We start from the raw sequence: 26,222 nt of genomic DNA, 5'->3' as shown, positions 1-26,222 counted from the left end.
AAACCCATGTGAAACCTAATCTAGAAAAACAGGGTGCAACTGAAATCACTGGCATAGCATCTGCTCAGGAAAGGAGCCAAGCAGCCCTTCTCTTGGACCGGATCGGACAAGACTCGTGCTGTAAAGTCAATGGGGATGTAGTGCTGGCAGAAACCATGTGAAATTTGGGTGGCCAGGCAGGGAAGCCGGGCACCAAGCACACAGCAATCACCGACGGTCCGACCACTGGTACCTGCAGGCTGTGCAGTGGCTGCAAACATGGCAGTGATTTTTGCCAGAGGTGTGGACGCTCCCCCCGTTTTCAGCAGGAGGGGAAAATGAAAATCCTTAATTTCAAATACACAGAAAATCTGTACTAACAACTACCAATTCTATTCTGTTAATGAAACCTGTGTTTGGACAAGATGGAGAACATGGAGCTCACGACCGTTATGTTAGACTCTCCTCGGCCATATACCTGATTTACAGATCCACCCAGGGAAAAAGCTCGAGTTCATTTAGCGAAACATATGTATTAGATTAACAATCAAGAAAAGGCTAAAATTAAAATGAAGAATGAGGAGAACATTAATAATAATAATTTTTAAAAGAGGAAAATGCTGGTTAAAGCAATTACACACTGGAAATACAGGAAACGGGTATGTTAGTTTCTTAGAATTGTACATGTGCAGGTAGTGCATGGGCTGAGCCCTATTTTTCAACAATAGGCTGATAAATTTTCTGTCTGATCATTATGGATTTTGACAACGTCATTTTGGAACCTTGGTTACCAAGATATCAATAATTAAATGCTTTCACACTTTGCTCTTGTGTATACTGGCAACTTATCTTTGTCCTCTGTTGAAGCTAATGGTATAATGGGCAAAACATCAAGAATAATTAAGGAAAATGCTGGTATAAACTCCATCAGAAAAAAAAAAAATCCAACTTTGTGCATGACTCTTGCTTAAAATCTCACATCCTGCATTTACTTTTAAAATGAGGGAAAGTTATTTCTTTCTGGTACCTCTTAACTGTGTTTTGTCTGTGCTTAGAGAAAGAAGTACATACTGTAATTAATGATTTAATAGCCTCCATGTCTACTCTCATTTTTATAGAACAACTGGCTGAAATTGCAGTAGCCTGTTACAAGAAGCAGTCCTCCGCTTTTGTCTTTTTCTTTAGAAATGCTCTCTGTAACACTGTACTGCTGAAAGCAGCAAGCTTTGATTTGCAGAAAAGATACTGCAACCGAGTGACATATTAGAGGAGGGGTGGTACAGGAAAAATTAATTTTAAAGAGCACAAAGTCTATTTTATACCTGTAAGTACATCGTCTGCTCTCCACCTGAGGAAAACATGGGGCAGAAGTCCCTTCCTAAGGGCAGTGCACCCTCAAGGAGATAGCAAGAATTTAAAGAGCATCTAATAGGACAACTTTATTACAGAACTACTAATATCTTGATGCTGTCACTGCGAGAAACCAAGGCAGAACAGATTCATTTGGCTGAACAGTGGATGCAGCTTTATACAAATGATTAATAGTTGGCAAATCCCCTCTACTTGGCTTGTCACAAGCAAACTCACTATACTTCCTCCCCAGCCCTCCATTGTATTTTATGTAATGACAGACCAGGCTCCAAGATGAGATGAAGCTCCTATGTCCAGACCAAACACAACGAACCCTCACAAGAAGAAAGCTGAACCACCAGCTCAGCTACGGCAGCACAGGGCAGCTCGGCTCTGCAGCAGATGCCCAGCCCTGCACCTGAAAAACACTGAGCATCCCTGTCCCACTGACAGTCTGTTCTAGAGCTTGAGATATAATGTAGGAACGTTCACAAAGCACAGATGACTTTTTTTGTTGTCAAAAAAACCCATCAAAGTCCATCAGCCACACCAAGCAGGTAACCAGTACTTTGTAGTACTGCTTTTACATAATGCCAGCAAAATCCCAAGCTTAACAACAGAGTGAGCACAACTGTCCCATAGTATTCCTGGAGAGTGCAAGTGTGAGATGCAGAACTACAGGACTCTCAACCTGCATCACACACCCCAGAAACGAGGAATAGAGGCAGGGAGCCAAGTTGAGCTGAGGACGGGAAGGGCAGCGTGGCTGCTTTCCACCTGACCTGCTGCCTTACCTGCCTGCAGCCGCCGCAAGGGCTGGAAGATCATTCCACCCCCGGCCCCAGGCTCACCATCAAGTGTCAGCAGGAGCGGGGAAACTTTAATAACTCCTGCTCTGCACATTCAGAATAAAGGAAGCTAAGCGTTACCTGATGTGAGCAGAGAGGTTCCCTTTCAGATAAGCACATTGCTGCACATCCTTCTTTTTTTAAAATGCATAACCCTGTAATTATTTACACAGAAATACTTTTTAGCGCCTGCACATAACAATTCAATGCTCAAGTTGGTGACAAAGTTCTTACAAAAACCGTATTAACTCCACAAATGTTTATCTTTAATCTACAAATAACTACATTTGGAGAAAATGAAATGCTGCCTTTTCATCATTAAATTATGCAAGACTTGCAATCTTCGTGAGTAAATTTGTCGCAATGAAAATGGACATCTTGGTATGAATTACAAAGGACTGGAAAATCTGAAGTAGAAATAAACCACCAAAAAACTAAGAGAAGAAATATTACAGGAACCAGTGTGTCAACCCTAATTGTGTAATTACTTTTTGGCTTGGTCACATAAGCTAGAAGCAAGGAACAAGAGACAATGGTAATTTCTTACTGCTGAAATGAAGGTGTCAAACTGTCTTGCATGCTCTGTGTGCTCTAAGCTAAAGTTTACATTTATATCATGTTACTTCAATTACAATCTTAAAAGAGACTTGAATACTTCAGCCGCATTAGGCCACTATTCATAAATGTTAAACACACACGCTACCAGTTGTTTGTGTAAATACGTCTTCATATATGTGCTTGTTATTGCAATTCTGCAGCACAGATTTGTTTGAAAAACATTTTTAAACATAAGCCTACATTTTTAATACATGTTCTGGAGTTGTATTATTCTATTACTTTTCCTGAGTAAATCGGGAGATTCACTAATGTCAGTCAGTTCACATCTGCAGCAGTGTGAACTGCAGTACAGCGGTGGAACACTTCTGGGCCTGCTTCTGCCCAGCTCACCAGCAGCGCTCTAATCCCAGTGATAACCCCATTTACAAGAAGCCACCCCATGTAAACACGCCAAATTTTGCCTCTAATGCGATCTGTTCTAACTCAGAGCAGAGGGAAGAATACAATCAAAAGCCTGCCCTGTGCTCTCTCCATCCCTGACCTCCAGTTTACACTGTGTTTCTTATACTTCTGCACTAAATGGGGAGACATGAATCTGTGCCGTTCCCATACCATCTAACAGGACAAGTCATTAGCTGTCTTTTTCAAACACAGCCCAAAGCAATCTTTATGCTACTGCACATTATTGTCACTTTATTTTATAACTTATTTGTTTTCATTTCTTCAATTTCTCTCTTCTGGGATTGACTCTTGGTACAGTACTGACAGATGTGTGTTAGAAGAGCTAACTTTATTCCTTGGTAGACAGACAGAAATCAATGACTGCTAGAAAGTAAATAATCAGAATAGAGCACGTAAGTGAAACAAATGCTAAAAAGAGAAAATGAGCATATGTGGAGCGAGCACCTGTGTGAATACTCAAAACCACACGAGTATTACAATCATCTCAACTAAACACAATAAAACTTCTGCTTTAATCCACATTATCATATGTTTTATAGGTGGCACACAGTTTTGTGCAGCTCACTTTAGGAAAATTTTTGAACATTTTAATGGGACAACTGGCAAATGCTTTACTTACGCACAGAACTGTGTTCAGACTTACAGGAAGAAAAAAATGCTATAAATAATTTATGCTACAAAATTACTTAAAATGTCTTTTTACACTCAAATGATAAGGCTAGTCAATATCAGAGCTACTTACAAATCTAAAGTTCATAGGGTTGGGTTTTTTTCTGTTTCTCGCTGACTTGGGGTTCAGGTGGCATAACTGAGGGTGGGGGAAAATCAGTATTTAAGGGAAGAAGAGGTTTGCCAGCAGTGCATTTTTCTGTAATGTCCAGGACGTGTTGTTTCCAGAGGAGTAAGCCCTGTGCAGCAACCATATGAGTAGCCCATTCTCAGCATAGTCAGTGAGGTGCCTGATAAATAATGGCTGTAACAATTATGTGCAATATATATATAAAAGTCAAATTTTGAAGTTTTCCAGGAAATATATTTTCCTGAAATTGTCTACAGCAGTGTAACGTTACGCCACAATTAACTGAAGAATGCCTAAATGTCTAAAAATCATCATTAAATCTGTGCAAATACTTGAAAAAATAAAATCAATTTCTGTATATATTTATATAGAATTCACCCATCTTTGATTTTTTAGCATTACAGACTTAAATGTCGATCTTCACGGAGAATAAAGACAGATTTTGTACCGAGACTCAGATGCAAACAGTGACACGAACAGAAGCCCCATCCACAAGACTGAAGGCCAGTTTTGGCTCACTTTTACCTAGCTTCCTCAGTTTCTAACATAGGATATGAGTAATTGGGACAACTGTACTATTAGGCATTGTGGCTTTCTTTAGACTTTTTCCTCTCTTTTTCTGTTGCTTAAAGAACCTGATGAGGATTTGTTTTGTTTGCTTTCTGTCGTTTTCAATGCAGAAACATTTGACTAGTAAGAGGATTACTCTTTGCAGCTGTTTAACCTCCACTTTGATTCCTGGATGCAGAGACCTCTTCCTTCCACACTGAAAACATACGATCATTTTTCTTAAACTGCCTTCATCTTCTATTGAATCATAGAACAAAGGCTAAGCATATACAGCAAAACAAAAAGTAAACTGCAAACTAGAATCACCTGTACATTAGTGCTTAATTACAAAGCTGCACATGCAAGCATTAATTCTCAGAATTCTCCTGTAAAATACTCTCCTTTCATGCCATTTTATAGCTTGTAAACTAAACTATACAAAAACCAGTTACTATCCTGAGAATTCTTAAAAAAAAAAAAAAAAAAAAAAAGCAACACAGAAATTCCTACCTTGTAGCATTATGTTTTCACACCTTTTTCTCAAAAGTGCAATCACTCACATTACCAAAAGGACACCAAAACAGAAATGTTCACAATCTCCCCACTTACTACAGAAACTCAGATACTGTAAGCCTTGCCCATGGGGCAAGCTGCACAGCTGTGAGTTCCACAAGCACATCAGCCCCCGACTCAGGCTATCCCTTGCAATGCAGCAATGACATGGTACCACTGTTCCGGTACTTGTGCTTGGATACAGGTGAAGATTCCCTCTTGCAGACTCCTTCAGTACTGTGGGATAAATAAAAACCTCTGCAACACTAAAAATATTACTTCCGTTTGCAGTTTTATTTATCTCAGGAAAAAGACAGCAAAACATTGCCCAGTATTTTTGATGACTCCAGCCTCCTCTGGCTTATAACTTAACAGATCCACCAACACTAAGTCACGCTAAAAACTGTATGTTCTGAGTCCACTGCATGTTTAAGACAGACATGAAGTATATTTGCATGAGAATTAATATGAATGACATCAACAAGTTTGAAAGACTGCTGAGAGGGAACTATGTATTTCACTGAGTGCCACCACGCTCATCCACTTCACTTCATAAAATATATGTTGGCACATCATTACCACAGTACACAGACTTAGGCCAGATTTATTAACATATATAAGGAACCTAATCTCTCACAGCAATTCTTTTTTCCAAGAAAAAAAATACATGTGTATAAAAGGCTCTGTTGAACCATGCACTCAGTCTAGCTTCGATGCATGAATTCAGTTCTGTGTTTACAAGTTTTGGATCCATTAAAGATACATGAAAAATAAATGTGTAACTATGTGTGGTGCATAGCATTATCTAAACTTCAAAATATCAGCATTTACCAGATGCTTCTGACTGAAGGCAGGTCTTGTAAAATTATTTTTACTAAGCAGTCCCTAGAAAATAGGAGAAACTAAAATTCAAAGAACATATTTGTGAACATTTGTTAATGCAAACAGTTTGAACACACACACACATACACACACACACACAAAAAAAAAAAAAAAAAAAGTGTGCCTGTGCCTGCTTTCAGGCTAAACAAGATAATACAGCATTCCAAATATCAGAGATTTAGGTGACAATCTAAAGCTGCATCCTCGTAAAGGGATTTTATAATGGTGTTGCTGACAGACTTGAGATGCCATTGGAGGGTACAGCCATAACAAAGCTTTAAGGGAGTATCTGTTAAAAGTATTCTCATGCTCTACAATTGGTGGGTTTTGGTTCACTGTCAAATTAAAGACAACATCTTTTTTATATTTCATAGCTCATAATAGCTTGTTCATCTTTTTTCTGCCTTTGTCACTGATACTTCATGTCTGCCTTGATCTTATTTTTAATGTAATTTACATATGTACAAGCACCAAAGGATTATAGTAATAATAATAATACAGTGTAGGATGGTTAAAATGCATCTTCAAACTTCAAGACTGCAGCTATAATTGATGTTCCCTCTGTCTTCAGTTGCCACATTTTGTCATCATAAGCAGAAGTAAAGAAAAAAGCCCTGATGAAGATGCATTTTGAGACAATGTCATCTATTGAACACAGAGGCCAAAAATTACTAGTCATTTTCAGAGTCCTAGCTTGCTTTAGCTTTACTCACCCTGCAGCTGCCAAATATATCAGGTACAATGCAGCCAGCACACAACTGCCTTCGAGCACGCAGAGTGCTCCCAGTAAATCCCGGTGTCATACTGATTTTAATAGAATGCCCACTTTAAATACCAGTACAAGATCACCACCAAGCAAAGGGGAAATCAGCAAAAACTAGAGATTTTCTTGGGTTCTTCTGCAAACTTCATTTACAGGAATTGGAAACAACCTTGATGCTTATAAAAACTATCCTCCTCTATTCTCCTTCAGAAATACCCAGAAAACAGAGAGCATTTTTTCATACACAAGAATGTGTAAAAATCACTGATTCAGTACAAAAGTATCTCCAAAAGATAAGAACATCTGTAGTGTTCTAATGCTACAGTCTAAACACTCAGCGATGGGCCTTGCTCCTTCAGTTCTCAGTGATAATGGACAATGTGTGCCTCCTGACAATATAATCATTATGAACTTTATTATTATGCTTGGTATTTCAGGAGATGTCTGGCAGCCCATTGCTGAGATACAGCATAGCGGACAGTTCTCCCACACGTTTTATGGATAGTTACTGGATTCCAGTATAACCTAACCTGTTAATGTTTCTGGAATGTATAAACACTGTTAACTGCTAAATTCCTTGTATCAACATTTCAGAAATAACTATTATATAAGTTCGTTGCTAACTGTTGAGAAAGATTTTGATTTATTGAATGATGTTTCTCCATGGGATGAAAATCAAGATCACATTTCGGGGAGACATGATGTATTATCCATAGAAAGATGTAATTTTGTACAAAAATAGTAAGGATGAAGACTGTATTTTTCAAATAGATTCAATGGTCAAATGCAAGCAGTATTGTTACCTATCAATACAGACCCCTGACTGCGATAATATTTTCTATCTACAACTTCGAACAATTACAAATATTAATAAAATTTCCTTGGCATCATTTATAATTGTTTCATTATTCTGAAATAAATTCAAAACTTCCACCAGATTGAATGCCATCAAACAAAATGCTGGTAACTGGTCCGGTCATTAGTATTATATGTCCTAAGAAAAACAACTGTTTAGCGCCTTTTTCAAATACTTAAAAGACCCTTAAGCACTTAAACATGCAAAAAAAGTCTATTACTTGACAAGATGCTCTTTGAAAAATCTAACCAAGGGCGGTCCACCAGAGTCTGTACGTACCTACATTACATCAGCAGTGAGCACTTGCACAGCATGCAGTTAGTGGCAAGGCAAATTCCCTACTCTGACACCACAGGTCTCAGTGAAAGCCCACTGATGTCAGAGTCTGTACAAGAGTGGTGTTTGAGTTCAACAGGCTTGCAGTGGGTCTTAGCGAGAGCAAAGACTGAAGCACCAGCTCCTGATTTCCTCTTAAGGATAGTCCATAGCAGCACAGGCTGCTCCACACCTTGGCTTCATGTGGCCAGCAACTCAGGCCACGGAATGCCTTGAAGTGAAATAATCGATAGGAAACTCTCCAAGGCAAGCTAATGGCCACTGGCAGCAGAACACTTGACAACACTGCTGGGAAGTTTCTGACTGTCCATAGCAGACTGCCAGGAAGGGTGCAGCAGGTGAGCCACCAGGGCACAGAGCTGGATAGCCCTCTTGTGGTTCCTTCCACGCTGGTATCCCACACTTCTGCAGCATGCAAGCGGGGCCAAGAGAGGAGTTCAGACTCTCTGGCCCATATCATTTAAGATCATTTTCACTACCCTTAGCCTGCTTGAGCTACCTGTAACAGCTGATGTAAAGCCATTTGTACTTAAGGCAACAGTGCTTGGTTCTGCTAAGCTGTTCTCAGACATGGCCCACCACATGCAGGCTCACAAGAGCCAGCAGGAAGCTTCTCCCCACGGGGCTGGACCCACTCACAAGTTACAACCCCACTGTGCCATGCTTTTACAGCAAGCCACTTCAGCAAAGTAACCAAATGCTGCTTCACACCAGGCTGATAGCATCATCTGAATACATTCTTCCAGTCCTTGCTACAAGGCATAATAAGTACCCCGTCACTGATTTTAACTATTTTGATTCCATTTATCAACATCCAGTAAATTAACTTTACAAAATTTCTCTGGTGCCTACAAAAAAAAAGTTCTTGATATTACCCTAATGCAAATAAAAACAGTTTTGTTAACTAAAAACCTACCACCAGTGAACGCTGGGTAACAAAAGATGCTTTCCTTTGAGAAATGTTAAATACTTAGCGCTTTCACAACAACTGAGTGTAAGTTTCAAAAGGATGATAACTTTTTTTTGCAATTTGTTTATTGCTTAATCATGAAGACCAGATTGAGTATTTGAGTCACACAATTTTGTGTTGCACACTCCTACAGCAAAAATGTGCTGTAAAATTTTATTTCTTTCTCCTTCATTCAGCTTATTGCTTGCCTGCCCGACTGCTTATTCAGCTAACCATCTCAAAATGAAACTCAATCACATTGCAAGATTTCACTACTGCTGGACTATTTTATACAGAAAATATATAAGCATGAGGAAATAATGCACCACTATTCTCATATATTACATCAGAGTATTTGCTAACTAATACAGATAGGAAGCATTTTATTGCAGGCCCAGAGCAAAAACAGAGGAAGACAAGGTATCCCGGGTAAATGATACATTTCAGCATATAAAAAACACTCCCACAGTGTTTGCTGTTTCAAGTTCTACCTTCTAATTTTCAAATACTCCTCCAACAAAATTTGCAACAAGTCAGATCCAGACAGTCCACTCAGTCTATGTCTCTCCATTTTATTCCTTATGTTACGGCAGCTATCAAAATTTGATTTATCATGACTAAATAAATGGTAACTGCAAGGTAAATATTGGGTTAACTACTAGGCAAAACATGTCTAGATGCAAAACAATGGCACAAAATACAAATAAATTAGTATAAATTCAGATATTTCTATTTTGAGTATCGTACAGTAGTTCAGATTTTCACCTATCAGACTATTTTCTTCTCCATGGCATGAGTCCTTTCTCTGACTCCTCCTGAAATCCAGTTCCTTTATACCTGAATTTCCCTGGGCATTAGAGTGAAAGCAGCATGCTGCCTGATGACTTGTATCTGATTATTCTGTGTCTTCAAGGCCATCTGGGTCCACTCTTGGACGATCATGTTTCATGACTTAGTCATCTCGTATCTATGACAGTAAGTTCATTATCCTTTACCTCAGCCTCCATGACAAGGTGCATATCCTAGAAAACACGTTAGGCTTTTCACACTTTACATTGTGTAAGTACATTCAAATGTATTTCATCCACAACATGGCTCAGACCCTAAAGGATGTTCACTCAGAGAATGTCAGGACATCTTCCAAGCTCCAGGCTTAGCTTGCAGATGTTTCTCATGCTGCTGACAAACTGAAAATTAGAGATAAGAAATATTTCTGTATCACTGCACAGCCTTGTAGGGTTTAGGAAACCCTAAAATCACTATGTGTATAAAAGATGGAACAGCAAGCTACACTGAGAGGAATAAAAAGGGCAACTAACCTTAAAAATGCGGAATAAGAAGTGTCTCATATTAGAAATCTTCTGAAGTAAGCACATATTTTCAATCCTTGAAGGAGATGATGCTCTCTAAAGACTGTCAGGAGTACCCTGGACCTCTTGCAGTAAGACGGGTAGCGCTCACGAGTAAAACCAAAGAGCTCTACTGGAAGAGGGCAGAATACACAGGCATGTGCACTGAGAAGGAGTAAGCATTATAGGCCTAATCAGTGCAGTCAAGCATAAGGTATGGTTCAGCCAAGCAGGTTACCTGTATTTCCTTCAGGTATTTTTCTCAGTACCCAAATGTCATGTAACTCCGTGGTTCAAACTGATATACTATGCTTAATGCAGTGAGCTAAATACTGACAAATGCTTGATTATTGTTTGACTGTATATTTTAAATTCTCTTTGCACATTCTTCCACCAGTTAAAGCAAAACAGTTTACTATCTGCTAAGATTCTAATGTTTGACATATTCTGTCCATTTTTCACTCCATATGAACAAAAAAGCAATTTAGCTTTGGCACACACTGTACCAAGGTATTTCAACTTCCCAAGCAGTTTCTTTCATGGAAATGCAAAATAAACCTGCGCTTGGGGAAGGGTGAGGAAGACTAGGACAGAAAAATCCTTTCATGGAGTCCAACCTCTTTCACTTGTGAATCAATAAATACTGAGAATGAGGAACAGCTATTCCAACTCTTCTCAAGAACACACATGGAAAAGAAACTAAGAAAAATCAGTGGGAAATGACACACCTAAATTTAATGAGCAGACGGAAAGAGATTATCATAATCATAAGGAACTTTTGTCTTTAATCAGCTATGAAATCACTATCAGATCAAACAATAAGTTGCCTATATTCCAACACGCGGCCACCTATCCATACATCTCTTATCCAACATTTTATTGACTTCAGTACTATACATCCTCTTATTAGGATACCACTGCCACAGTTCTGCTACCAATAAATAAAACTGTGATCAGCAGATCAGAAATACTGTAAATACTAGAAAAGACAGTGGAGGTGCTGAAAAGGAGAAGCGGCAGTTTCACAACAAAGAAGGAAAAGGTTCTGTAGCCCTAAGCATATCACCCTACGTGCAAGTAAGACTCCTCCACATTTATATAACATACAACAAGATGCTGCAGAAAACTCTGCATGCCTACACACAACCATCTACCTACCTGCCCTATACAGTCAGAGGGCCTATGCACCTATGACCAAAAAATATCAATAATATGTCAAACAGAATTATTACTTTTAGAAGAAAATCAGAACTTAACCCAATTAAAAAAATTACCTGCCAACAACTCTAGATAACATCCTGACTTCACACAGAAGTGCTATGCTATTAGCTATGAGTAACGCTGACCTTTTTCACACGACGCATGCAGGATATTCCTAAAGCTAATGCACACTACTATGCTTTCAGAGTGACTTTTCTATTTCTCACATAAATTTTGGTGATCACAAAGTTCGGGGGATTCACCAACATAAAATGTTCATCAGAGCTACAGATGTCTCTAAGCCATCTGAGCACACTGCAATCCCAGCTTTCGGCTACCAGGATGGGAACTGCCATAGCTCCATACAGCAGATGTGTCATACCAGCACTCAGATGCTACACTGTTTCCTTCTTAGCTGTGTTCTCCATTTCTAAGTAAATACTAGAAAGGTTATTTGTGAAATAGGGAAAGCAGAAAAAGTGATGTAAGCTACACACACTTAGCAGAGGAGCTGCTTTTGAAAGATTGCTGCAGAAAATTACGCAAAGAATAATCCAAGGAATTATCCAGTGTGAAAGGGATGGGACGTGCAATAACGGTGCACAAGATCTTCATTCAGTTGTTTTTAATTCCCAGTATTTCATGACATACATCAAATTGTACTGATAATCAACACTGTTATTCGGTCTTGATGCTGAAAACAGTATTTCTGTTCCCCTGGCTGCACAAACTTGAAGTTTCTTTATCAGGTCCTAGCACTCACAGTAAAAGTAGTATGAAATCAAAAGATGAGTCAAGAAAAAGAGTAAAAGCAAAAGCAAAAAACATCTCTGTTTCACTACTTACAAAATAGTAAAAAAAAAAAAAAAAAACAACCAACTACAGTTAGTGCAAGCAGTATACCTCAGCTCTACTGTGATTGGTATGTCCATGGACACCTCAGCTTCTGAATATGCACAAATTCCAAAGTATTTTTAATTTGTCTACATGAGTGTATTTTTAATTTTGTGCTTTGCCCACCCATCAAAAATATGACATTCCATTCTCACAGTGACTGCTCAGGGTACTCTGGCTTCAGAGACCCAGCTCTGCTCAACAGCAGTGTTCCAACTAATGCACGTACTTTGTGGCGTGGCAGCAGCACAAGCTCTTTTGCAAGCACTGGGTCAGCGATGCTCTCAACTACAAGCGCATCCCTACGTAAGCTTGCGCTGGTCCATGCTATGCCGAACCTCCTGCCAGGTAATCCAAACTCCAAGGAGTTGGAAATCGGGCTTGATAAAACCCTTTTTGTCATTTCAGCTAAAAGTAGTTGGACTGCTGGAAAAATTGGTTCAGGAATCAGCTCACAAGAGTCAGTTCTCCACATACTGACTGGAAATGAGAAAGTTACTCCTCAACACCTTCTGCGTGCTGAATGAAGAGCACTGCTCAGAATCGCCAAGCTTCACCTGCCTTTCAGATGGCAGAGCTCGAGCAACTCCGATAGCTGCTGCACAGGATGGCAAATGAGACAATACACTGAAAAGGTGGCCCAGAATGAAGAGACTGGATGAAAGCCATAGGACCTGCCCTGGACTGACTAACCGCACACTCCAGTAACTGCCAGTGAAGATAGTAATGCTGAAAGAGGCTTAGTGCAAGCATGCAAGAGATTTGTGACAGAAAGTTAGAACTCCATGTCAAGCCTTTCATGCAAACAATAAATATTACTTCTGCTCATAATCAGACTTTTCTCCAGCATCGTCTTTGAATGTTGAACCTTTTTCAATTAATTAAAAACTATGCACTGCAGAGTGCATATTTTATCAGCCCTCAGCTGCTTAAGTGTCTAGAAAAGACTAGGCAGTTTTTCTTTTTTCCAGGCAACCCAGAGCAAGTACTTGCAAGGGTCATATCTTTTTAATTATCTTTTCTCTCTTTGATTAATTATTCCGTCTGACAATAGCGTGTTTCTAATGCTATTCACCTGCCTTTGATGATTGACAACTTTTCTGTCTGATTCAAAGCAAACAGCTGCTGCCATGATTGCCTAGCAACCAGGATGTGATGGATGAGCCCCAAAGATGGATGGCTGCAATAAATCATGTCTCCAGCTATAAAACTGAAAAAAGGGATAAGAATAAAAGCGAACAAAAAACAAAACAAGGTTTCTTCCCATGAGTGCACTCAGCTCCTTACCAATTACACCTGAAATGGACTTTGTGTCTATTAATAGCAAAGTTTTCTAATCAGTAAGAATGCAATGATGCCATTTGTATCAAGGTGTGTTTACAATTGTTCCAGCAAATTGGCACTTGTACTTCAATTACCTACTGTGTTACACAAGTGCAGGGGTAGGAGATCAAAGTTTCACCTTCTGCTGCTGAAGACGTTATAGAAAATATTATGTTCGTGCAGATTTTTCTCAAGATGCTGTACTTTAATGAAGAACATAAACTTGAATTCTTCTTACTTTCGGCAGCTGACGGAGCACACCAAAAGCAAGCTGAACCAAACTGGAAGAAACAATAACAAACAGCAGATTTCTGAAAAACTCTTTTCTGTAAATTCTCTCTATAAAGTCCCTGATGGCTCAGTGAAACACATTACAACCTAAATGCTCCACATTGTTTATTAAATGTTGCTCTAATTCCCACACGCTAGGCAGGCTTCCCGCACTCAGATTTCATGTGACAAGCAGCATTTCAAAAATACCATCTATCTGTGCAAATTCAAGGCTGATTCAGCAAAAAGCCACTCTCACCTAATTTTACCTACCACTCCTGTTTATGAGATTTTTGCACCATGTTCCGGGCAGGAAACATTCAATAGTTTGTCAACTTGGAACTAGTTTACCCAGGCTGCACACGGCACTCACCCAGGGCCGCTTGTGAGCGAATGCCTCAGCACCTCCGCTTTTGGCACTGCTTGTCGGTGCAGCCGCTCTGTTGCTGGACTACCTCGCTACAATCGCTGCCTGCGCTTCCAGGTTAAGACCTAATTGCCAATATAAGGCTGCTTCCTTAATTCTTCCAGCAGGTGGGGGTGTCCTGGCTCCAGCAAAAGTGCTTCAAAAGGGGAAGCGACTGACCTCGGTATCTGTGTGGGCAGGCTGCCCACCTCCAGGCGCAGTCCGGACACCTGGCAGAGAATGCTAAGGTCCACAGATGCACAGCACTGAGGGAAGAGGGTGGATGGAAAAGAAAAATGTAAACGCTGAAATAATTACATTCTAGAACTTTGTTTTCTTGGCTATTGTGGGACCAAAGCATAGCCTATTAGCGAAAGGAAGCTGGGTTGTTTTAATCTGCTCACAAGCACATTTTACAGCATATTTTTATATTGGAACTGCCGATGTCTGACAATGCTGGGCTGGAACAGCCGCACTCCAGCTTATGTTTTAGTGTTATGTACGGCATGTAGCTGTATTCATGCAAAGACTGCCAGTATCTTTGCATGGGCCATAGCTTTGTCTACATTCTTTACAATTATTGAAATGCTCTCACTGAAAACTTAACTCTGTCTCTGCCTGCCTGTCTCCCTGTTATACAAACGCACACACATGCATACCCAGAAATCCAGCCACTAAAACAATTGTAAGGCACTCCTATAATGACTGGCTAGTATCTGGTAACAAACAATGAGAAAGCAAAGCCATCAATCAAAGCATGCACGTTGAGGCCTCCATTCTGTCCCAGCTCATCCGACTCTCAAGTTACAGCTTTACACGGCAAGTCTAAATAATATTCAAAATGATAAATGGCACTATAAGCCTGATATCCATCATCAATCTTTTTTTAAGGAACATCCATCTTCAATAATGCACGTTTGAATCATGTGAAACCAAGAGCTCCCAGATTCATTTACACAACCCCCAGCAAGCTGGTGCTGCTTGAATGATACGTGTCAGCCAGTTTTTCCCAACTGCCAAACTTAAAAAAAAAAAGAAGAAAAAAAAAAAAAAGAAAAAAAAAAGAGAGAAGGAAAGACAGGAGGGCAAGATCCTGAAGGGGGGGAGGAGTAGGGGGAGAAGAAAGGGAGCAGCATGAGGCAACCAACCAACACCAGGGAATGCACCCAACGTGAGCACAAGCGGCCCGGTCACCGCAGGCCCCGCGCAGCCCCGCAGCCACGCAGCCCCGGGCGTGCAGCCATCCCCGCGGCGCTGCCCCCGCACTGCTGGCGGGGCCGTGTGATAAATGACACGTGTCATTCTGTCAGGAGGGAAGGGTGGGTCCGTGATGGATGGCCCTGCTGAAAAGGAAATCGACTGTTTGGCACGGTGCGGCTATTCTCCGCCAGGATTTAGTTTCAGAACTCTAAAATGAAATCTACGATGTTTCAAGTGCACGGTGAGGGCAGGCTGATGGGCGGCCGGCGGAGCTGGGGCTCTGGGCTTTTGTTTTTGCCTTTTTCTTAATGCTAGCTTTCATACATATATATATCCTCTCTCTGCCCTTCGGATTTCAACAAAAACTGTTCCACTGACTGGAAACTGGAAAAGAACACACATATATCAAAGTCTTCAATAGTTATGATCCATGATAAAATTTAAATAGGTTGAGGTTTCTATTTTTATTTATTATTGGGGGGGGGGGGAGGAATGGCATGCAGGCTTGACACAAAAGCAAGATAAAAATTAGCATGTTTGAAGTAATCGTCCCACAGCTTGACATCTGCATAGTAAATTTTAAAGGAAAAAAATGTGTCAGGCAGGCATGAGCTGTTCCCTCCCTCCCCCCCTCTTTCATTAGCTCACTGGCAGGGTGGCACTTCTGAACCTCATTACTGCAGGAGGATTTATGAAGCTGAACCCAATGGCAAAGAAAAGGCATCTGTCAATAATTGTAGGGAGCTGCACTCACAGCTTTGAAATCTCATTAAGTATGCAGTTATCAGGCATAAAGATCAAAAACATTACTCAACTCCGACAGAATCTTATGGAGGAACATTAATTAGCAACAGGCCTACAGTAAAAAAAAAAAAAAAAAAAAAAAAAAACAGACTTCCTCTCACACCTGCCCAACCCACAAACCAAAAGAAACACTCCCCCTCCCTGCAGAAAAAAATAATTCCCAGCATCTGAGACTGATCAAGTACATGAAACAAGAGAGAGAAAAAAAAAAAATCAGTTGAGACAGTCTTGGCGGTGAAGAGAGAAAAGGAAGAAGCTGTCAAAGTTGAGAAGGATGTCAGCACTGGCCCTGATTACAAGGGCCTATACAGTTCCCAGGCCTTTTATCATCCCTGCCATCAAAAACAGACTCTGTGTCACAGATGGATGACTGATGGCTGCCAGTCTCCAACGGCCTCGCCAAGCCTACAGGAGGCCCCTGCTGAGATCTGGCCCTCCAGCAACAGGCTTGACCTAGCAGGAAAAGGACTTCAGGCAGCAAGCCCAGTCCCAGAGATACTCAAAAACAGCACCCTGTTCTGTTCTTCCTTAGAGCAATCCAGCGAGAGGTTGGTTGGGGTTTGTTTGTTCAGCTTACAGAAGTTAAATGTAATACTTCTGCTCTCCATGCGAGGACTATGCATTATTCGAAAATTACACTAGCAAAAAAATAATAATAAATCTTTCCTTTGTCCACACTAAATGGATATTTCTAATTTTCTTTCCAGTTTTACCATGATTTGCACACTCAATTGCTTAGAAAATACAGGAGAGTAACATATAAATTTGGGGGGAAACATACAAATTCATAGATGAAGCTGGCTCATAAAACCAAGTGACCTTTGCAGCATTAAGTATGGTGTGCAACTAACTAAGAACTATGGCCATATTAGCATTTTTTGTTTCAGAACTGGGGATATCAACCACACAGCTTAACCCATTGCACACATTTTTTTCATTTCCTCCCTATCAAAAACTGTGTTTGCAAACAATAACTCATAGCTACTTGCTAGAAAAAAAAATGGGGGGGGGAGGGGAGAGGAACATCCTTTTCTTTTACAGTCTTTTTCCCACTTGGGACCACGCCTGAGAAACTCCCTCTCTAGTTACATGCTACCCTTCATACTTTTTATTTTTCCCATAATTTTGCACCACAAAGCAGCCTCCAGTTATACAACTCCACTTCTGTGTTATTTACTACATACTGGATTTTAATACAGTGTACAAGTTCATCTCTTATTTCATGAGATAGACGGTGATATTTGCATGTCACTTGTAGCAACGCTGAAGAGTGGCTTCTTAATGAACTACAACCTCAATGGAGTACACTCAGAAATACGTGCGCGCTCAGATAAGACAACCTGCCAGTCAGAATCTTTTCAGTATCCAAAATTCATGCGTTTACTACGTAATGTGCTTTAAAGTAAATATTACCACTGACAAAGCGGAGGTTCCGTTCCAAATGAGATTTTTAAAAGAATTTTAAATAAAGTGTTACAATAAGGTGTTTACATTTTTTCCTATGCTTACCATATTACTTTTATTATGTGTAGCATCAAAGTGATTATAGCAATTACATCTAACAGAATTAATTATAGAACATCCCATCATTCCTAAATACATAATGCATTAGAGGTAAGGCAAAGAAAGAAAACATCTTGACTGTAGTGACTATTGTTGGAATATATATATTTTTTTTCCTCTGAGCATAAAGGCAAAGCAGAAGTAGAAAAAACGGTATAAAACAGGTAGGGTAACGCGTTTCAAATGTAAACTCCAGAAACCTGAACATAAAGGCGGTACTGTACCTAATAGAGATGCTAACCTGCACAGAGCCACACTAGCACAAATACCCATGTAAAATCCATTCAAGTTTTTCAATCATGAAATATGGAAACTAGCCAATTCACCTAACCGGTGTGTTAGTACATAAAGACAGGAGTGTATGGGTGAAAGAGTTACAAGCCTTTACGTATGCAAAATAAATTCACTCAAAGCTTCATTAATATTAATTTAAATTCAGAACCCATTTACATTAAATTGTTCATTAAAAATTGCCTATTTTATGCAACATGCATTCTGCAAAGAACACATAAGAAACTGAAACAGAGGGCTCAATTTAATGATGGAAATATCAAAAGTAAATGAATTTGAATCATTCCAAATGAATAATAAACCAGCCCTCTCCCCTGCACTAATGTGTCCAGTTTGGCAGGAGCCTGGGAAGGGCACGAGAGCTGCCCCGCTCCCCAGGGCTTGCTCAGCGCCCTTCTGACCTCTGTACCACCACAGAGCCTCGCGAAAAGGAGAATTATTTATGGACAGGCACTCCCATAAAAACGTTAACTAATTGCAAGTGCACTGAATCACTTCGGAACTTGTATTTATTCCAACCAATGTCAAGTTTGGCTTCGCTGCTTACAAATAATCCCTCGCATGAAAAGAATGGGAGGTGAGTGGTGAGGCAAGCTGGGAAGGAAGAGTTCTTCGTTTGGTGAACTCCCACACCAACAAATACAGTGAGCTTAGCGATTCCCAACAGCTGTTCTGAATGAAGAAGAGAGAGTCATAATTAATAACATGTGTCCTGACAGAATTAATTAATAATTTATAATTAAGTCTAAAATATGAACTTAGATTATTCTTGAGGAGTTGCACCTTTACTGTCCGCCCAAGGCAGGTAATGGAACTGGCAAAGGGCTTGCAGATATTTTATGCTCTTCCAGCAACTCCTTCCCCACTCTCCCCGTGCCCCTGGGGAAAAAGCCTTTGAACATTTCCTAAAAAATATCTTAAAGTTGATGCTTGCACTGAGAACTGTTTCAGTTCTGCAGGCTGTCTCTCTATTGAGATAACCAGAATACCTCTCAGCAGCAAGATCAGGGAAATTCAGGAGAATTAAATCTCACAGCCTCAAATTAAGCTCTACTTACTCAAATCTTACAGTTCTTTTTATGGAAACGGTAACAAACAATTTCAAGCCCTTAACAATGTTCTATCCTGCATCATTATACTTAAGAAAACCACTACACAGTCTCTCATGAACTATGCTTTAAATCCTTTGAGCCAATTTTTACGCATTTTTTAAAATACCGAAATCAAGAGAAATCAATTGGATTTTTTCCTCAGTCCTCCTGCTTTAGGTAATGACAATAACAAATGCAACACAGCCATTGTTTAGTGGGATTTTTAAAATTAATTTAATGTCTAACTGCAAATGCTGGAAACTAGAATTAATCTGTCTGGATAAAAAAAGGCTTACAGACATTTAAATGCATGTATCGGGACACTTTATCAACCTAACATAAAATTGTCATCTTATCTTATTATATGACTATTTTATGCATGTGTCAAAGAATTTAAAAATGAATGCCTGTCTATTCAGTCTAATTACAACTGCATATTATCTGTCTGGATGTACCAGTCCATATCATTGTTACCAAATACAATATATTGTATTCACCTTTCATTTTTAACTCGAAGCTGATAAACCACAATTTGGGCGTAACCAAATTAAAAAAAAAAAAACAAAAAACAAAAAACAACAAACCCACACACAGGAAAAAAAAAAAAAAATCACATTCAGACACCTGAGGTGGATTGTTTGGTAAACGATGCTGAAGTATTGCACAGATAAGATAACCCACGATCACTCTGGAACTGTTATTTTCGGTATTGTATCATAGCCATACACACACACACACACTTGACAACGCAACGCTTCAGGCATCTTAATGCTTCATCTCCTAGCTGTACCTTGTAAATAGGGCTTTATTAAAATTTGACAATCGATATCTGGATTCGCCAGGAAGCAGTCCTGACACTGGATTAAAATATGGATTACCATATCGTAAAGCCAGTAGCTACAAGGCTTGCTCTGAAAGATAACACGTACGGTTACTTCACGTTCCGGCAAAACCTTCCTTCTCCTTCCCCATCCAGCACCATGAGTTTGCACATAAGTGTGCACACAGCACACTCCAAAATGTTGACACACTTCAGCCCAAAGGTGCTCTTTTCTCTACGGTTCCCACTAATCCTGGAAGCAGCACTGACAAAAAAGGAACCACTCCAATCCTGCTAACTCACCCTAGCTTCACTGCATTTCCCATAACCCTGCAGCAGTCACAATTCATTCTAATCACTTTACAAAACAATCTTTAGTAAAAAGAGGAAAAATGCAGACTTGTAAGCCAATTTAAGAAATAACTGCTGATACATCAGTTATTGACTATTTCACTCCTGCTCATGATAGTGCTTAAGGCAAAACTGAGAACAAAATGACAACATCAACCGCACGCAATAAACTGTGGCCCAGGAGAGCACTGAAGCCCTAATTGACAGCTGTCAAGCTAATGGGAGAAATGGCAGCTGATTCTGGAAAATTCTGTTTTCCAGACGGATATTCAGTGGAATCTATCAGGCCTTTTTATATTTATGCCCCTTTCTCTCTCTTTTTTTTTTTTTTTTTTTTTTTTGCATTGTTCCTCACACTTTGCTGGAAAAAAAAAAAAAAAGAAGAAGAAGAAGAAGAGGACAGCCATAACTAATCATTTTGTCAGCTTGCTGCTAGGAAGAATCTCTGTCCAACAGAGAAATATGTGGCAGGTTTGGAGGCAAATAACGCACCAAGGGCTGACGCTGCAAGTACCTTTATAGGTAGTCTACTTTATCGCTACATTTACTTTTGGGGTATGTATGTAGTGGCAAGCAATTCCCATAAATTAGAGAAAGCATTCAACTTCCTGAACTCGGAGCTGCCTGGAAATGTGGCTGCACAACCTTCGTGCCAGCTCACAACTGTACTCCTGCAGCGCTCTCCTGGCCTCGCTTTGGAGGCGCTGATAAACTGCGAGGAGCCCTGAAGTCTGCGAGAAGTGGCAGCGCTCCGCAGCTCTCAGAAAGCGCTGCCATGGATTCCACTGTTCACCCCGACCGCCTGCGCCCTGTGGACGTAAGCACTGAAGTTGGCAGCAGCCTAAGAAGTGCGCACATATCTCTAAGGTTTAAACCATGCTGCGTTAAAAAAGAAAAAAAAAAAAAAAAAAGAAAGAAAGAAGCAAAAAAAAAAAAAAGTTTGTTTGTTTTTCCAGAGGGTTGAAACTCAGTGTCATTGTCTGGGCCTAAAATGCTATAATTGTTTCATTCAAAAAAAAATAAAAGTCCGTTTCCAACAAATCCTTAGTTTCCAGTCCCCATTCAAAAGAGCTAAACATGTATACAGAATATGTATTAAGTCATTTCTGTCAATAGGAAGTACATTTTCTTGATCTTTTAAATAGATAGGTTTCTAAAAAAGCTATGAGTGAAAGCTATAATTTAAGGGCACATAATTACTATTTGCACGAACGAGACTAGCCTCTATTAATGCAGTACCTCAGCTTTGCTAGCCAATCGTCTCTAACTAATAAATATTTTCTTCCTTCTGCCTTAAATGACAGCAGCCATCGGAGCAGCAATTCTGATCACTCCCTCACTTTACCAGGTGTGAAAGAGCACTGCGACACCTGACTTCTCCCCCAAATTTATCTACAATATTCACCTGAGCCTCAGAGCAAACAAACTGAAATTATCATTTTTACAGATTCTTGATTCTCAGAGACAGCTTTAGTCTTCTACAGTGTGGTGTTAACACTTGGGCTAGACATAAAGAATTTGTGCACCTGTCTGTTATGTCTGCAAGCTCTGTGCTGCTGAGAGTTCTTTGTTGTTGTTATTCTACTCCAGACCATTAAAAGGGCCCTAATTCCTATGACATGATTATCCAGGTACCAAAGCCCATTTGTCACCTGCAGCAGAAAATTGAGTTAATGCACAACTAAAGGCAACCAGGACTGTGTAATATCAACTTGATTACATCAAACTAGCTGCAAACCTAATTCTGCTGGATGACACTGCGTGGAGCTTGTCATCTCCAATCATTAAAGCTGTCAGGAATCCATCAGGTTTACAGCTAATTAGGTGAACACTAATGAAGCTGGCAAAACAACTTTTCTTTTTTTATGGCTGAGCGGACCTTTCAGTTTGGAGAAAAAAAATTCTCGAGTATTCTCAAGGTTGCTGGGGACTGGATTTCCTGAGTTACCAATCAGCAGACATCTTTAATTCTCCCCCCTCCACCACCTTTTTTTCCCTCTCAGTACCAAGCAATCAATTTGTCATCACTCTCAGTATGCCACAAAAGCAGTCATGAACCTTATAACTCGCAGTTCTGAAGCCAAAAAGAAGGGGGGAAAAAAAAAAGTAAGTTTCTTCTGTCTTAAAATAAAACCCCTCGTACAGCTCACTTATTTATCTTCATGCACTTATCAACAGCATAAATGTTCTTGTTTTTTCACTCTTCTCAAATAAGTAGCCCTTCAGTCATTCTACATCCCCCATATCCATTAGGCAGAGGCATTTTGATAAAGTAAAGCCAAAGCTAGTGTATGGGAAAGAATGAAAGCACTCACTCTGCCAACTTCTGATTGACCATTAAGCTATTGATGAATGTGCCTGTCAGGAGAGAGACAATTAAATCAAATATGAAACAAAGTCGTTTTGACGGGTCATTTTGATAGAGCAAAACCATTCTTCCATCTCCTATTAGTCCTGCAGTCAAGTTTTTGTAATGAATATTTCTTAACTAACCTGTTATTTCTTTGCTGTTTTTAACGTGTTGGGGAGGAAAAAAAAAAAAAAAAGGCAGCAGCAGCTTTTGCTGCTATTAGAAAAAGTAACATTTCCAATGTGACCAATAAAGCAGCATTTCAGTTGGAAGCAATTATACACAATACTAAATGTTTAATGTTGCTATCAAAAAGCTAAAAGTTTAAAGAGATTACACTTCTGCTAAATATGAAAAATCACACATCATGGATGATTCATTTGAGAAAGGAGGAAGAGACGGGAAGTAGAAGAGAGAGGAATAAAGGTACCTCGGAATGCTTCTGTAGTGCAGAAGCATTTTCTCCCAGCCTACAGAAAGCCCAGCGTAAAGCACCGCTGTTTGGAGAACAAGCCAAGCACTTGGAAGAGCTAGAATTCACAGAACCAAGCTAACGTTACAAAACAGAAATTTCCAAATACTAGAAAAAGTTCACCTTTTTAATTAATTTGACAAGCGTCACTCGATGACACGGTTGATAAATTAAAAACATTAAGCACTTGGCTAAGATATTATTTGCTAGATCGTATCACTATCGGACTTGCAAACTTCAGAAACTTTTTAACTGTTAGTACAGGGAACTGGGCTGCCAGAAAGCACACTTTTCTATGCTAGAAGTACCAGATGAAGACAGGTACTCCAGAGAAGAGAAGACAGGAAGCGAGGACAGCCACTCACAGTTTGGGGTGCTCCTTTCCTCTCTTGCTGCTTACTGAACTCATAGAGCACTGCTCACAGAACTTGTCAGCAGCCCTGCCGTGCTTCCCAGCACACCGCTCCAAGAACAGCCCACTCCTGGAGCTCCGGGCTGCCGGGCTCCCTGCCTGAGGAGGCCACAAGCCCAACTACAGCCCCGCCACTGCCACTGCAGCTACCAGACCCTAGCACCAGACCCAGACACCTACATGGCCAGGCTCCAGGTGCAGGGACGGTGTCACCTGCGGTCCCCAGGCCTGGCAGGCTGTCCTGACGGTGTGGCACGGCCGCCACGAGTTGCACTGACAGGGAGCTGACAGGCCACGTGTGACGTCACCCAGCCTGGCGTTACCATGGCAAGTGATTTATTGATGTTTATCGGGAATGAATAGATCAAAGGCAGCCAGATGACAGGCGATCAATCAGCCATCAAATCAAGGATGGCAACAGGCCAAGGAAACCTTTTCCAGCCCACATATCCCCAGCTAAGGATTATTGTAAAATTATGTTTCTTTGGTTGGTTTTTTTACTCTTTTCAATTCATCTTTTCCAGAAAACGTTCCATAAGTTTAACAGGAGTTGACATTTCTGGCAGAAGGAAAGCAAAACAAACTAACAAAAAGCCTCATCAGGACAAAGCCCTAAAAAGTATTTCTGAAAAAAACAAAAAACAAACAAAAAAAAAAACCAAACCAAGAAATGGAGGAAGTTGTAAAAGCACTATCAGAAACACTCGCCAGTCATTTGACAATGCACAGATTCCACCCCCCCCCTTGGGGTTTTTTTTTTTTTTTTTTTTTTTTTTACTTTGGTTTCCTTTGCAGCCTTTCATCTGGGCTCATAAAGAACGAATCATTGAGATTAGCAGAGGAGCGCCCAAGGACGCGGCCGGCCCATGGCTGTGGCTGTCCGGCCCGCAGCTGCACAGCAGCATCAGAGACAGGAGCAGAGAGTAAAAGTTGGGCAGAGGACCCCACTCAAGGCGCGGAGCTCCAACTCACACCGCCGGGCTCCCGAGCCACCTCGTCTCCACCACTTCATTCACACAAGCCGTGCAGTTATACACATGCTATCTTCTTTTACAGAAAAATAAAATACAGTATTTTGGCTGCCTTTCGCAAATCATTTTTCTGAGAGAGAAGAGGATGAAGAAGAATGGAAGCAAAGTAGTTGCCAAAGTACGGGCTAGAAGCGGACAGCACTGGGCTCCTTCCCCCAGTGCCGGCAGCCAGACATCCCTACGCGTGCACAGCCCTGCCCGCATCGCGGCTGCCGGCAGCCGGCGGGCAGAGTTGGGGACGCAGCGAAGTGGGTACCAAAGTGCTTCCACGCGCCTCCACCCCTGCAGCCCCAAGGCAAAAAAAAAAAAAAAGAAAAAAAGAAAAAAAGAAAATACCCTCCCCCCCACCCCCCCTCCGCTGCCGAGCCGTCAGACCGAGAGTTCCTCCGCAAAGCCGGGCGTGCAACGTGAGAAAGGGGCCGCGGCGGGGACGGAGGGGAGAGCCGAGCGGAGACGGCGGCTCCGTACCGCACCGTACCGTACCGTTCCGTACCTGCTGCGCGCCGGGGCGCCTGCTGCTTCCTCCTCGGCATGCTGCGGGCGGCGGGGGGGGCTGCCTCGGCGCGGGGGTGGGAAGAGTTGCTTTAGCCCCAGAGATCCGCTGCGCTGCTCCAGTCTCGGCTCGAGGGCTGGGTCGGGGATATATTTTTTGTTGCTGTGCATGCACGATGCCGAGGAGGAGGAGGAGGAGGCGGCGGCGGAGGAGGAGGAGGCGGCACAGAGGAGAGGACAGCCCTGCTGCTGCTGCTGCTGCTGCTGCTGCTGGCAGAAGAGGGGGGAAGTTTGACAAATCGCCCCGGAGGAAGGAGGAGGGGAAGCCCCCCGAAGAGGTGCGCGGGCGGGAGGGCCGGGGAGAGCCCTCGGCGCCGCACCCCGCCCCGCGCCCTCCGCCTGCCCCGGCGCGGGGCCGCTCACGGCATGGGGCCGGCAGCACCGGGCGGCACTCGGAGAGCTGCAGCCGGCACTCGGCGCTCCGCGGCTCCGGGCTCGGCGCTGGAAGAGCGGCGGCGGCAACAGGCACAGCTTGAAGGGAAACGAGACGATCGCAGCGTCACTCAAACATCCCGCCCGAGGGACGCGGCGCCGCGCTCCCGCAACTCCCGGCGCGGCGCAGACCCCCCCCTCCGCCGCCCAACTTCGCCGCCGCTCCGCTCGGCGCCGCCCCCCCGCTCCGCACACGCCCGCCGCGTTCCCCTCGGCCCGGCCCCCCCCGCCCCGACCCCGCCAGGTGACGGGAGGTGGCTCCGCACCTCGGCCCGGCCCCGCTCCGGGACCGCGGCTCCCACCTGGCTGGCGCCTGCGGGCGGGCGGGGGGGGGGGCGCGGGGCGCTGCGGCCGTCAACGGCAGCGCCTTCAGCCGCGGGGCGGCAGCGGGCAGCGCCCTCACACCGCTCTGCGGGGCGCCCGCTCGCAGGCCGCCTTCTTTTCTCTCTCTCTTCGGAGCATTTTGGGTTTTTTCTTTTTTTTTTCGTTTTTTTTTTTTTTTTTTTTTTTTTTTTTTTTTTTTTTTTT

The 26,222-nt window shown here is 41.8% G+C and overlaps 1 protein-coding gene across 1 annotated transcript in view; it reads right to left on the bottom strand.

Moving 5' to 3' along the window:
- The window catches only part of TSHZ3 (teashirt zinc finger homeobox 3), a 60,457-nt gene extending 35,126 nt beyond the window's left edge, over positions 1 to 25,331 (bottom strand). The window contains exon 1 of the mRNA XM_042877269.1: positions 25,204 to 25,331. Within this exon, the coding sequence (XP_042733203.1) occupies positions 25,204 to 25,243 (40 nt within the window). The 5' untranslated portion in view covers positions 25,244 to 25,331. The remainder of the gene's footprint in view (positions 1 to 25,203) is intronic.
- Between the last annotated feature and the right edge of the window lie 891 nt (positions 25,332 to 26,222).

This window comes from Lagopus leucura, unplaced genomic scaffold (genome assembly GCF_019238085.1).
Source record: "Lagopus leucura isolate 7727_CA_CO unplaced genomic scaffold, USGS_WTPT01 Super-Scaffold_100017, whole genome shotgun sequence".
In the NCBI taxonomy this organism is placed as follows: Eukaryota; Metazoa; Chordata; class Aves; order Galliformes; family Phasianidae; genus Lagopus; species Lagopus leucura.
Note: the sequence above shows the minus strand (reverse complement) of the source record. Positions and strands in the feature narration are given on the sequence as shown.